This window comes from Littorina saxatilis, linkage group LG12 (genome assembly GCF_037325665.1).
Source record: "Littorina saxatilis isolate snail1 linkage group LG12, US_GU_Lsax_2.0, whole genome shotgun sequence".
NCBI lineage: Eukaryota > Metazoa > Mollusca > Gastropoda > Littorinimorpha > Littorinidae > Littorina > Littorina saxatilis.
The window spans coordinates 51380795-51394564 of NC_090256.1; the positions used below are offsets into that span (position 1 = coordinate 51380795).

Consider the following 13770-nt stretch of genomic DNA (forward strand, 5'->3'; position numbering starts at 1 on the left):
GGACTAAAATGCCATAAAATCAGTAAACAACCTTGGAGTGAACGTTCAGTCAGTGAGGAAGAAAAAAACATGACCATACGAATGTAACTTCCACTTCAATTGGCACCAAAAAACCCATAACATATTAGGACACAACCGTTCTGATAATCATACACTTTATCTGTGGTGTCTGGAAAGTGTTTGATCATTTACCCATTCTAAAATAAGTGTCACATGGTATACATCTCACAAGATAGCAATGAAATTAAAATAACAGAGAGAAAAAAACACATTGTTTTTATTAACATGAAAGTAAGCTCAAGGTGATGAGAACAAATCAAATACCACAATTTATTGTTTTCGGAGAGTTTTCACAGATCATTGCCATTTTTTCAAAATAGCATGCATAATTGCGTTAGTTTTGCTTACTGAATTGAAGTTCATAGTAACTGTGTTCGTTTGCTTCTGTATGCTTTAGGTTCAACTTGACATTTGTTACTTCCGGATATACGTGTGTGTGTGTGGGTGTGTGTGTGTGTGCGTGCGTGCGTGCGTGCGTGCGTGCGTTCGTTCGTGTGGGTGCTTGCCTGCGTTAGTGTGTGTGTGTGTGTGTGTGTGTGTGTGTGTGTGTGTGTGTGTGTGTGTGTGTTAGCGTGTACGTTTGTGTAAGACTGGGGTCCACGGTTGCATGTAATGTATCTTCAAAATAAAAATAGTAGTCAGCATAGATAAAAACCGGACGTACTGTTTGCGCCCTAAAACAAGACCATTAAGTGTTTGGTTATGTACACTTTTCACAGACTTTCCCAAAAGGTAACAGAAGCACAATGCATATAATTACAACGAACAAACAAGTCGCGTAAGGCGAAATTACTACATTTAGTCAAGCTGTGGAACTCACAGAATGAAACTGAACGCACTGCATTTTTTCACAATGACCGTAGTCCGCCGCTTGTGCAAAACGGAGTGAAACTGACGAGCCTGTTCAGCGCGGTAGTGGTTTCGCTGTGCTGCATAGCACGCTTTTCTGTACCTCTCTTCATTTTAACTTTCTGAGCGTGTTTTTAATCCAAACATATCATATCTATATGTTTTTGGAATCAGGAACCGACAAGGAATAAGATGAAATTGTTTTAAAATCGATTTCGGAAATTTTATTTTGATAATAATTTTTATATTTTTAATTTTCAGACCTTGTTTTTAATCCGAATATAACATATTTATATGTTTTTGGAATCAGAAAATGATGAAAAATAAAATGAACGTAAATTTGGATCGTTTTATAAAAAAATAATTTTAATTACAATTTTCAGATTTTTAATGACTAAAGTCATTAATTAAGTTTTAAGCCACCAAGCTGAAATGCGCTACCGAAGTCCGGCCTTCGTCGAAGATTGCTTGGCCAAAATTTCAATCAATTTGATTGAAAAATGAGGGTGTGACAGTGCCGCCTCAACTTTTACACAAAGCCGGATATGACGTCATCAAAGACATTTTTCGAAAAAATGAAAAGACATGTCCGGGGGTATCATACCCAGGAACTCTCATGTCAAATTTCATAAAGATCGGTCCAGTAGTTTACTCTCAATCGCTCTACACACACACACGCACACACACACACACACACACACACACACACACACACACACATACACCACGACCCTCGTCTCGATTCCCCCTCTATGTTAAAACATTTACACAAAACTTGACTAAATGTAAAAAGATAGAGCAACTTTGCTTGCCTGTAAATTACACTGTTTCTTTATCTCTTTGCTGTCAGGAGACTGGCTCCGCGTGGCTCTCACTTACTGTTGTTCATATTTACAACGCTTGTTTCCCTTTGTTGTTTCATCTGTACATATAATTATATACACTCTTTAATACACAGCCCACTGACCTAGCTTCACTGTCGAGCTGTAGTCATACAACAGACAGTGGTGATACATGTTTGTTTTAACGCCCTCATGGTGAAAGCATTAGGGGCATGTTCCCGAGTGTTATCCTGACTTTAGATGGTGGTTGGTACTCTAAAACAAAAATTAAACAAAGGAAACAGGCAACAAGGCCGCCGAAAAGGAGGGAAGGCTGTCGCGCTCGAGCTCCAGAACTAGAGGCCGGTGTCAAGTAGAATCATGGGGTTGGTTTAGATACCTGAGCTGAGGTGCACTAAGACAAACTGGGTGCCACCCAAATGGGTTGTATGCAGCCGCGGGGTCGGATTGGTTGAAATTGAGGTTTGCTGTGATATCAACCAATCAGACCCCGTGGCTTGATCACACCCAGTTGTGTGGCACCCAGTTTTGCTTCGTGCACCTCAGCTCCGGTTGGGTCGTTGTGAGTCAGTGTTGTATTTGGTACAATAGACAATGGACAGCCCAGACTGAGCACTCATTCATTAAATACACAGCCCAGTGACCAGGGCGGAGGTGCACGAGAAAGTTACTATCATGATGGGAGCCAGCCGCAGTGTTGGATTGGTTGAAATTGAGATTTGTTGTGATTTCAACCAATCGGATCCCACGGTTTGCTCTCACTCTCGCTTGGTGCACCTCAGCCCTGGCGTCACCGGCTAACGATGTTCACACCCTTAAGCGCTACACCGTCCTCTTTTTATAAATATAAAAGTGATTATCGCATTTTTACTGATCACATGACAAAACATGCTATTGTCATTGGTCAACTAGGAACTGTATATCAATTGACATCGCGCAGGAAGTTCCCAGCGAATTTGACATCGCGCAGGAAGTAGTTTATCAATTTTAATTTTGAAGAATAAATTCTCACCTGAAGGAAACAAATGTCTCCCTTTTTTTAAAATCACAAATTTATAAAAGAAAAGTAATTGAATTAGAAATATTAAGCTGTGCAATGAATAAAATCAAACTGTTCCCACCCAGCTTTAACAGAGAAGTAGTAGAAAAGAATGTTACAATCTTACCGACTGAGGCAGATGGAACAGCTATAAACAAAGCTGACCTTGAAAGTACCAGTAGTGGCAGTACTTAGAATACTGTGAGTTCTCTTGCAGTGTTTCAGCGCACATCACTCACAAAAAGGCAGGAAATGAGCAGCCGATTTAAACAGTTCGCACCTGCATGAACCATTGTCCACCTTTCTTAGTCGTAGCCATACAACATCAACCGAACAACTTTCAGCATCTTTCACAGTCACAGCGCCGTCGGAGGACGCCATTTTGGATGCGTCGTAAGCGAGACTGAGCTTCGACAACATTATTATGCAGTCCGCCGATACTGACAAATACCTGGAAGCTTTCTTGGGCACAGAAAATGAGCCAGAGGACTTCGCTGATACTGCATGGCGCACTTCAGTTCCTGTCATCGTTCAGAATTGCCAAATCGAACAGTCAACAAGTCGCGTAAGGCGAAAATACAACATTTTGTCAAGTAGCTGTCGAACTCACAGAATGAAACTGAACGCAATGCAACGCAGCAAGACCGTATACTCGTAGCATCGTCAGTCCACCGCTCATGGCAAAGGCAGTGAAATTGACAAGAAGAGCGGGGTAGTAGTTGCGCTGAGAAGGATAGCACGCTTTTCTGTACCTCTCTTCGTTTTAACTTTCTGAGCGTGTTTTCAATCCAAACATATCATATCTATATGTTTTTGGAATCAGGAACCGACAAGGAATAAGATGAAAGTGTTTTTAAATTGATTTCGAACATTTAATTTTGATCATAATTTTTATATTTTTAATTTTCAGAGCTTGTTTTTAATCCAAATATAACATATTTATATGTTTTTGGAATCAGAAAATGATGGAGAATAAGATGAACGTAAATTTGGATCGTTTTATAAAAAAAACATTTTTTTTTTAAATTTTCAGATTTTTAATGACCAAAGTCATTAATTAATTTTTAAGCCACCAAGCTGAAATGCAATACCGAAGTCCGGGCTTCGCCGGAGATTACTTGACCAAAATTTCAACCAATTTGGTTGAAAAATGAGAGCGTGACAGTGCCGCCTCAACTTTCACGAAAAGCCGGATATGACGTCATCAAAGACATTTATCAAAAAAATGAAAAAAACGTCTGAGGATATCATACCCAGGAACTCTCATGTCAAATTTCATAAAGATCGGTCCAGTAGTTTAGTCTGAATCGCTCTACACGCACGCACACACACACATACACCACGACCCTCGTTTCGATTCCCCCTCTATGTTAAAACATTTAGTCAAAACTTGACTAAATGTAAAAAGAGTACGACTGAGGAAGTAACTGGGACATTCTTCGCTGTTCCTTCGAACTGGCAACTCCACTGAACTTGTTAGCCTTTGTTGGTGATCTGTTTCGACCGTATATTTTTGTTCTTTTTTCATTATAAATGCCTTATTTTGTCTGAGAAAAAGAACCAGTTACTGAAAAATAAAAGTAAGAGCAGCAAAGTTACGAAAGCAGGAAAAGACAACCCAACATTTCCAACATTAAATACAAGGCAGTAGCCTCCCTTGCGTTTGTCTGACTTCTTAGGTAGGTTTATGATTCCTACTGTTCCAAAATCGAATGCGATAAAATCGTTATCGTTAGATTTGACTGTGATATCAACATTTATCAGTCTGAATGTCTCGAAAGGCTGAATCATATCAGATCTCGGCTTACGCCTCGATCTGATATGATTTCAGCTTTCTCGACATTCAGACTGATAAATGTTGATATCACAGTCAAATCTAACGATAACTAATAAAATAGAGCTATTTGCGAACGGGGTAATACCATCTACAATCCAGAGCGAGCAGTCTTTTAATCCAAAGACTGGTGACCTGGTGTCACTATTGAACGGTAGTCATAACATCGACAGCCAGGACGAAGCACGTTTTTATACACAGCAAAGTAATCAAGTGTCACTGCATGCCTAACGGTAGTCATACTATCTAAAGCAACATCTTGTATACACTGCCAAGTGGAGAAGAGTCACTGTCTAACGGTAGCCATCCAATCGACAGCCAAGACTGAGCACTCTTTTATACACAGTCCAGTAAAATAGAGTCACTGCATATCTAACGGTAGCCATCCCACCGACAGCCCAGGCTGAGCTGTCTTTTATTCACAGTCCAGTGAAATAGAGTCACTGCATATCTAACGGTAGCCATACCATCGACAGCCACATTTTTTCTTGCACACACAGCATATAAAATCGCTGTCAAAAGGTAACCAATACTATTGACAGCGTATACTGGGAGAGAAAAACATTACCATATTGACGCAGTTACCAATTGTCAGGCTTCAAAACATCGTGTAGAATTATAACACTTTCAAAAAAGAAGCAAGCCATTCCAGAAAAAACGTAAGAATACCAGCTCTGCAGCAAAGAATACAGTGACTGAAAACTTCATGAACGGACCGCAACGAAAAAATAATAATTAACTCTCCCTGTCAACAGTCTGCCATGTAAGTTAATTCCCTTGAAATCTAAATAAGATGTACAGAAAGAATCTATTGTCAAAGTCAAAATCACCGCTTGACTATACTGACGTTCGTACTGTCTTTAAATGGATAAAATGCACTGACACGAATGCAACCAATACATGGTTGTCTGATATCGTCCAGGGGCAGACTCCAAGGCAAGGTCATGTTTGAAGTGTGATCCCTCAGGACGATGAAAGGTACGTTCTCATCCAGACCTACACACCTCCATTTTGTAAAAGCGTCTGAGCCTCTTGAAGTTGGCACGTCTATGCCATATCCGGAGAGAAATGTAGCTCTCCCGAGACTTGAGGGTCCCATGAGGCCACGGGTCAAGTTCTGGGGTTGATGTCTCCATGCATTACTAATGTTTTGGTACATTCCGCACCCCCTCTCTGGTCTCGAAAGCGTGTGTGTGTGTGTGTGCGTGGGCGCGCACATCCTTGCGTTGGCGTGTGTGTGTGTGCGCGTGCGCGCGCGTGTGTGTCTGTGCCTGTGGGCATCCGTGCGTGCGTGTGTGAGTGTGTAGTTTTGATAGTTTTAAGTCAGAAGTAACAATCCGAAGAGAAACGAGACTGGGGATGGATAAACTTTAACCCGGTCACACCTCGGACGTGTGCAGTCGCCCATTGGAAGCCTCCCCGCCGACGTTGACAGCAATGTTCTGCGAGGACCCGGTCAGAGTGACAGTGATCGTGCTGATGCCGCTGGTGACACCCCCACGGGACCCTACAGCAGGAGAAGACGAAGAACCAGTGATTGAAGCAGACTGACGCTTAGCACCTCTACACGTGCAGCACGCCTGGGAATACAGACGAGCCACGCGTCGTGTAGGGAGGTAGGAGAGAGCAATCAGAACTCCCTGGAGGCCGTTGACGACGACAGACACCAGACGCAGCACTCTAAGGTCGAGCAGCTCGGCCAGGATTCCTAAGGTCCAGAAGAGTCCGGTGAGGGACGAAAGACGGATGCAGACGTTGAGGCTCCGACGCCAGGTGGAGGGGAAGGGAGGGAGGTGGCTGAGGTTGGGGCTGGGGCTGCGGTAGCCGTTGTGGGCGGAGCTGTTGTTGTTGCTGTGGGCGGGTTTCTCCGTCCTGGTGATCTCCCGCACCGCACGCAGGAAGAAGATGAGGTTGAGCAGGAGGACAACGCCGAGCGGAGCCGCGAAGGCCACCCCTACCAGGAAAGGCGTGGAGAGGTAGCAGGCGTCGCCGTCAGCATACCCCACCCTTCCTCCCTCGGATAGCAGTATCGACACGGACGACGTCACCCCCACCGCCACCAAGGGGACTCCCTGAGCGTACACGGCGTAGGACAGGACCCGGCGCGAGCAGCAGGTCACATGGGTTGACGTCATCCTGGCCGCTCTGCGCGCGGTGAAGACCCTGTGCATGTGAAAGGAGCAGACGTTCATCCAGAGCACGGCGGCCAGCCAGAAGTAGTGGATCAGCATACCCAGGGCGATGCAGCCCCCTTTCAGGTCCGTCCAGGAGACGCCGAACTGCAGCAAGGCCTGGGCGAGGAAAAGGTTGGCGCACAGAGCCATCGTATTCTGGCCCGGGATGGTCCTAAGGCTTCTGAACAGAGCGTAGGTCACCAGCGTCATAGCTAGGCAGAGGAGAGACAGACACACGCAGCCTAGAGACAGGTAATTCTCCAGCAGGACCCAGAAAGATGGCTCTCCAGAGTTTGATGTGATGTTTGGATCGTCCACGTCTCTTAAAAGGTCGTGAAAGTTGTCCTCCAGTACGCTTTTGCAAATCTTCAGTTTGCCTGCGTCGTCCGTGTGTATAGCTGCCGCTGAGATATTAGCGGTGACATTGAACAGTGTCAGTTCTGTTTTTTTCTTGTTCTCTGTGACGCTTGCGGTAAAATCATACCTGAAATATTCGTCCTTCGTGAACGTCAGAAACGGACACAGGAGGGCCGGAGAAACCGTGACAGGAACCGAATTCGGCTTTACCCAGAAGTCTTTGTACCCTGGGTGAGTCACTGTTTCCACGAAGACCTCAGAAAACGATTCTAAAGCAATCTGCCCTGTGTCCTCAGAGTGACCAGAGGTTTGACGATCACGAAGTTCTGGTACGAGCCGCGCGTGCATATTTCCACAAACGACGTGCCAGTCTTCTTGAGAAATGCGCAGAGCAGATTCTTCAACCTCCATTCTCTCCGCGTCGGAAGTGACGATAAAATCGAACCAGACCAGGACTCGACCAAGGAGGATTTCTTTCTCGATTGTATCGACATGTTCCTCGCTGACGTCATCGAACTGTGAACCCTCATCGGGCCCGTCAAAGTACAAATCTGCCGAGGTTAGGTCAGTGGGCACTGTTTCTGGTTCTTTCTCCATGCTACTCAGACTGATCCATCCGGTCAGGTTATAGGCTTGAGTGTGAAGGTTCACCGTGTGTTGGTTAACTCCCGCTTTAATCAGCTCCTCCAGTGAACAAAGTGAGGACAGAGAGCCTGACGTCAGCTTACCTCTGACGTCATCGCGGTCCACAAAAACCTGCATGTTTAAGGTGAGCGAGTAGAAAAGACCCCTGGAGCGGCCAATGACAGGCTGGCAGGTGTGTCCGTCTTCCAGGCGTTTACCTGGCGAGCAGCGTACATCCACGCATCGTCTCTGCGAAAAAAAGAAAGGACACTTCTTTCTGTTAGCTTAGTCTGATCTCAAGATATGTGGTTTGGTGCTCGATTAGAAACTTACGTGTTTTTTTTAGACGTTGTGATTACTTGTCTTAACGTGTCGTATCTTGTCTTGTCCTGGTTTGTCCTGTTTTGTCCTCACATGTCTTGTCTTGCCCGAGTTAAAAGCAGAAAGAGAGAGAGAGAGAGAGAGAGAGAGAGAAAGAGACAGAGACACAGAGAGACACAGAGAGACAGACAGACAGACAGACAGACAGACAGATAGATAGAAAGACAGACAGACAGACAGACATATAGAGACAGAGAGAGTCAGAGAGAGATAGAGGGGGGGGGGGGGTGAGGGTGAGAGGGAGAGAGAGATGAAGGTAACAATAGCAACGACCAGTTTGCTTGAAAACAGGAAATTGAAGCAGTGACACAACTTCAAAAGCAAACAGCGCTAATATATGGCCTACATTTAAAATACAGACTTAATAAAAAAAAACATAATTCACTCAAAGCAAATTATCAAACAAGAACTAACAAAGAAATATATACAGAGAGTTTACACGACGTTTTCTCAGCTCCAAAGTCAATTACAGAATCAACAGTTAAAACAAAAAGATCGTATACACTCACTGTTTCAAAATGACGCAATAGAAGACCCGAGGAGCATCCTCCTTGAGAAGAATAGTCTCTGTCACTCCAATCCCTTCCTCCCCCCTCCTCCTCGTCAACGGGCGCAGTCTCTTTGAAGTGGAGGAGGAGGGAGAGGGGTGCCCCCCGGGGGTGGGGTCGTATGCCCAGGGGCTGGTGTGGGGAAGGCAAAGGTGATGTTTCACTGTCGTCCCCGGACCCACCATTTTCGGGCACGCACTTTTCTGCTGCTCTTATGTTTTGTGGTGGCTGGAAAACAGAAATGATGTACGCTTCAATTGGTAGAAATTATGCTCAGGTATTTGCGCGTTTTAAACCCGAACATCCATCTCCAGGGCACAAAGCCTTGTTTGCGTAGAAGGCCACATATCTAAATTTCGCGTTGCCAGCGATTCCGGCTGTAGCCCAGACACACAGAAAATAGAGCTACATCTGTCGCGCATACATAACTTTAAGGGAAAAGCAACAAAACAGATCGTTTGAAGAGCTGCAAAGGGTGCCTTTGTGTGTTTACGCCACCTGATCTACACCTCGCATCAGCATTCTATGGATATGTATATACAGCTTGAAAAGAGATGCATTAAAGAACAATGACATTCTTACTTTTCTCTGCCCTAATCATTGTATAAAGCCAAGCAAGTTTCTCTCTCTCTGTCTCTGTCTCTGTCTCTGTCTCTCTCTCTCTCTCTCTCTCTCTCTCTCTCTCTCTCTCTCTCTCTCTCTCCCTCTCTCTCTCAGTTTGGAATTCACTTCCATCATCCTTTAAGCACTTAAAGTCATTAAAAAGTTTTTAAAAATGTGTCAAAAAACACTTAATGTCTGAGTAGTTTAACGCGTTTTGATTTACCACACTTAGTATTACGCCAAAGATATGCTGTGCATTGTATATTCTGAACATAGTTTTGTTGTACTATTGCTATATGTTCGATTGCTACCAGCTTGTACTTATAATTACTTGCATAGTATGCATTTGATTTTATGAATAACCACATATATGTATGCTCTTCATGCCTCATCTTCATCATCATCATCATCATCATCATCATCATCATCATCATCATCATCATCGTCATCATCGTCATCTTTATCACGTGCAAAAGTTTTCTGACCTCCTTTTGTTGGTAAACTTTTTAACTTTTTAATTTTTAATTTTTCAATTTTATCATTGTGTGTCTGTGCGTCCCAAGGACAGATTGTAAGAAACTTAATCCTTGTTAAATAAAGTTCAATTCAATTCAATTCAATTCAATTCTCTCTCTCTCCGGGATGTGACTAAATTCTACCTCGGTTGACAGCAAAGCTATTTGGTTCGGATATCGTATCGATGTTGTGGGTGTGACTCGGGATTTTTGTTCTCATCATGACATTTTGGAGAACGGTGTAAATTGCATTACACAGAACAAACGGACAATACTAACACCGACGTGGAAACTACCGTGTCGGAAAAGGGATGGAAACTGTAAATCATCCCTATGATCGGAGCATCATTAAACGTTTCATGTTTTCGAAACTATGTGTACACCGATTTCCCTTCCCCTCCTTCCCCATTGCAAGGGGCCGATGGCCTAGCAATTAAACTTTCGTATTAAACTTCGTATTTCTCTGTTGCTTTTGTTGTTGTTGTTGTTGTTGTTGTTGTTGTTGTTGTTGTTGTTGTTGTTGTTGTTGCTGCTGCTGCTGCTGACAAAAAAGCGAATCGAAGGGAAAGGCTGGCAGATTAGGATACTCGCAGTGGCACCTTAACCTTGCCACTGACAAAACCGGAGAATGAAAATTGTGTTAAAGCAACTCTCTGTGAGCGAGTTCATAAGAATACAATTTGCAGAAACTATTCAAGGGCTTCAGCATTACCTGGAGGTTCATCGTGCAGTGGCCAGACTCCAACGCAGTCTTCAGCACATCCTTTTCGCTCCCGAGCGACTGCAAATCCACCCAATCAGAACAGCTGACGTTGATAGACCACGTGACTTTTGGTCCTGGGTCCCCGGTGCACAAGAAGCAGTATCGGTTAAAGTAGGTCAGGTTTGTGGCGAGTGACGTCACGGGAAGTAACAACGACATCTCATCGATGTTGATGTTGTGGTGGTCGATTTCACATCTGCAGACCACAAAGCAGAAGGGAATATAATTGATGTTGACTGTTACAGAAACCCTTGCTTTATTTGCGGTTCAAGCATGTAGATTGGAAGGTAATATCCCGATTTACATCCACGTGTGAGGTTCGTTGTCACAATGATTGAATATCAAATCTTCACTCTTCCTTTGGTATGGGACGTCATTTTCGAGAGAAAGCCGTTGAACACAAGACTGTGTGCGATATTTAAACAGGAAAGATGTCCCATAGGAATCTAGGAGGCAAAGTCACATCCCAAATACAGACTAGGAGTTTATTTCATATGAATAATTGTCCGGCCGTGGATCATCGCCATGTTAGTCCGTGGAACATGTTTTCCCGCGCGGATAATCACTCCTTTTTCAGTGACACTGGTTTTTACTTTCAGAATTCATCAATGTTTGTTGACTCATGATCTGAGTGTAAGCTACAGCATGTCATTTGTTATTGTGGTATTCTTTTTCTTAATTTGCCAGGAGAGACCATGATGACAACGAATCATCATCCGCGCGCACACACACACACACACACACACACACACACACACACACACACACACACACACACACACACACACACACACACACACACGTGTTTTATTATCTATAAACGTCGAGAAGAAATAACAGGGACATGTCGTCAATGTTACTGTTGTGCTGATTTAATCCATTCCGAACCTGCTGATGGACAAATACACAAAAGAAGTTTCCACTGATTGAGAAGACCAACATTTGCATTTTCTAACTTCGCAATATTTCAGACTTGGTCGGTTATCTGAAAATAAGCTGAATGGTGTACGTGTCTTTTCTCTCTTTCTCTTGTGCCATGGTAAACGAAACGAGTGGGGATACATATTACGATTTCGGTTCCTCTGAGAACTACAATGAATCACACGTATTGAAGTACATAACAAAATCAAAAGCGCGTTTTGTTTGATGTCCAAAGACCTGAGCGTGATTTTTTAAGACCCGTAAGGCCCATTTCAAATACTAGATTGCAACAACAACACATCCACACACTCCTGAACCCCCATACAGACTTTGCCCCTGCACCCGTACGGGACCCTAGCCGGCTCATGTGTCCCTGCCTCATAAAGGAAGCCCCCACACCCATCTTATACTCTAGGGCCGACACGCACGCACATTTCTCTTAGTTAAAAACATCTTCATCCTCAATGACAAAACCCACCTGGACACAGTTGTCTCCCCGGTCCTCTCCAGCCGCGGACAAGACTGCACCATGTAGTACCCCGTGACGTCATTCGCTGTGCTATCGGGGACCCACGTCACCAGGCGCGCGTGACGACACACGGTCTTAACAAGCGGCTTGCCTTGCAGCGGCACCTCCATGAAATCTATGTCTCCGGAGCCGGAGCCATCCAGGCAGAGTTCTGCACTTTCTTGGACATCTGTGCAACCGCTGCCCGCATCCTCCCAGTAGGTGTAGACGGACATAGGCTGGGAGAGGAGGCACAACAGGACACAGCCGGCCACGACGGACATTTTGAGATATTCACTGTCTCCACACAATGGACTTATAGACACAAAGGCGAGGGAGTAGGGGCAAAAAGGCTAAAACTTCTATTCTTTCAGAGAACAAAAAGGAGCGATCCCAAATCACAGTGTCTGCACTCGACGATGCGTGTCAAATTCACACATGATCGAACAAATGTACAGACTTCGAGGCGTGGGCAGTTGTGCTTGACAAGCTGTTTAGGTCATTTAATGTCATGGAGCAAAAGGGAGTGATTGACCAAACTTATAAAATTCGTACGTCTAATTTGAGTGTGCAATGCATACAGGACAGTACATATATCCGGACGATGAAAGTCAGACGTAACTCTTCATGCCATCTTTTGTTCTAGAGAGAAAAGAGCGAGGGCCTTTTCCCGCCTAAGATCACAGAGTCTTATGTCTACATTGAGTGTGCAATGCCTACACGATATCACACGTATTGAGATGAAGAAAGTGGGGGAAAATGTTTAAGTCATCTCCTCCGAATCACATGAGAGCACGCGTATCGTCCTCCTTTCATGTGTAATAAATCGAACGATGGCTGGCACAGTAGCACGAAGTTGCGGCTTGACGTCTATGTTTGGTTTATCAGAGTTCAGGGCAATATCCGAACCATCTCTTTCCGGAGAACTTGAGTTGACCTCTTTGTCTATAACCGGTCGATCTTGTGGGCTTTTCAAAAGTATGCGCTGATCCTGTTCACAGAAACAATGACACGATGAAGATACACACCACCACCACCACTAAGAACTACTACAGCGACGAACAAGATCAACCGCTGATCTCAAATGACTCAAAGAGTAAAGTACAATTCATACCACTAGAATTCATGTCATCCCATTTCGTATGGTGCCGATCAATGAACTGAACATCTCCTAAAGCTAACAGGTAAACCCTTTAACGAAAGGAAGGAACACAGAGCTATGCATAAATAGGAACGCGTCAATGTTGACTTAACGAGAAAAGAAAACCACTGTGGAATAAAAGTCTAGTGGTGTAAATTCTACATGCTAATGACTTTTGCTGTAAGAGTTACGAATTGAACCTCTTGCATGTTACCTTTTTACGTTTAAAAAAAAAGTGTTCAGAGACACTTCCAAGTTACCTAGTCATACTACCAAACCGCCAACAACCACCAAAACCCAGCTCTGACTGGTTTACGACTTTACGTGTGATCTACAGACAATTTGGCAACAATTGAACTGTGACCTTTCATTGGACAGTTCTCTTGTACAGAACAATAATCTGGTTGACCCTGGTTTGGAAAATATCACACTGTTCACGCGCCCCACTTGTTTCTGATAAAACATTTCCTCACGCAACAGAGACGTAACAGAGGATAGAATGATACAGAGTGCTTGCTGGTTCACTTTCTGTCTGTCTGTTTGTCTGTCTACCTGTCTCTGTCTCTCTGTCAGTCTACCTGTCTGGCTGTCTGTCTGTCTGTCTGTCTGTA

The 13770-nt window shown here is 44.1% G+C and overlaps 1 protein-coding gene across 1 annotated transcript; it reads right to left on the bottom strand.

Annotated features, from left to right (window-relative positions):
• Positions 1-255: 255 nt before the first annotated feature.
• On the bottom strand, positions 256-12999 carry LOC138982194 (uncharacterized). Its single transcript, XM_070355421.1, has 4 exons — positions 11989-12999; positions 10539-10785; positions 8670-8936; positions 256-8028 (listed from the first exon to the last, which is right to left on the bottom strand). Exons 1-4 carry the CDS (start codon positions 12300-12302, stop codon positions 6004-6006), a joined length of 2853 nt encoding a protein of 950 aa, XP_070211522.1. The 5' UTR covers positions 12303-12999; the 3' UTR covers positions 256-6003.
• Positions 13000-13770: the final 771 nt, after the last annotated feature.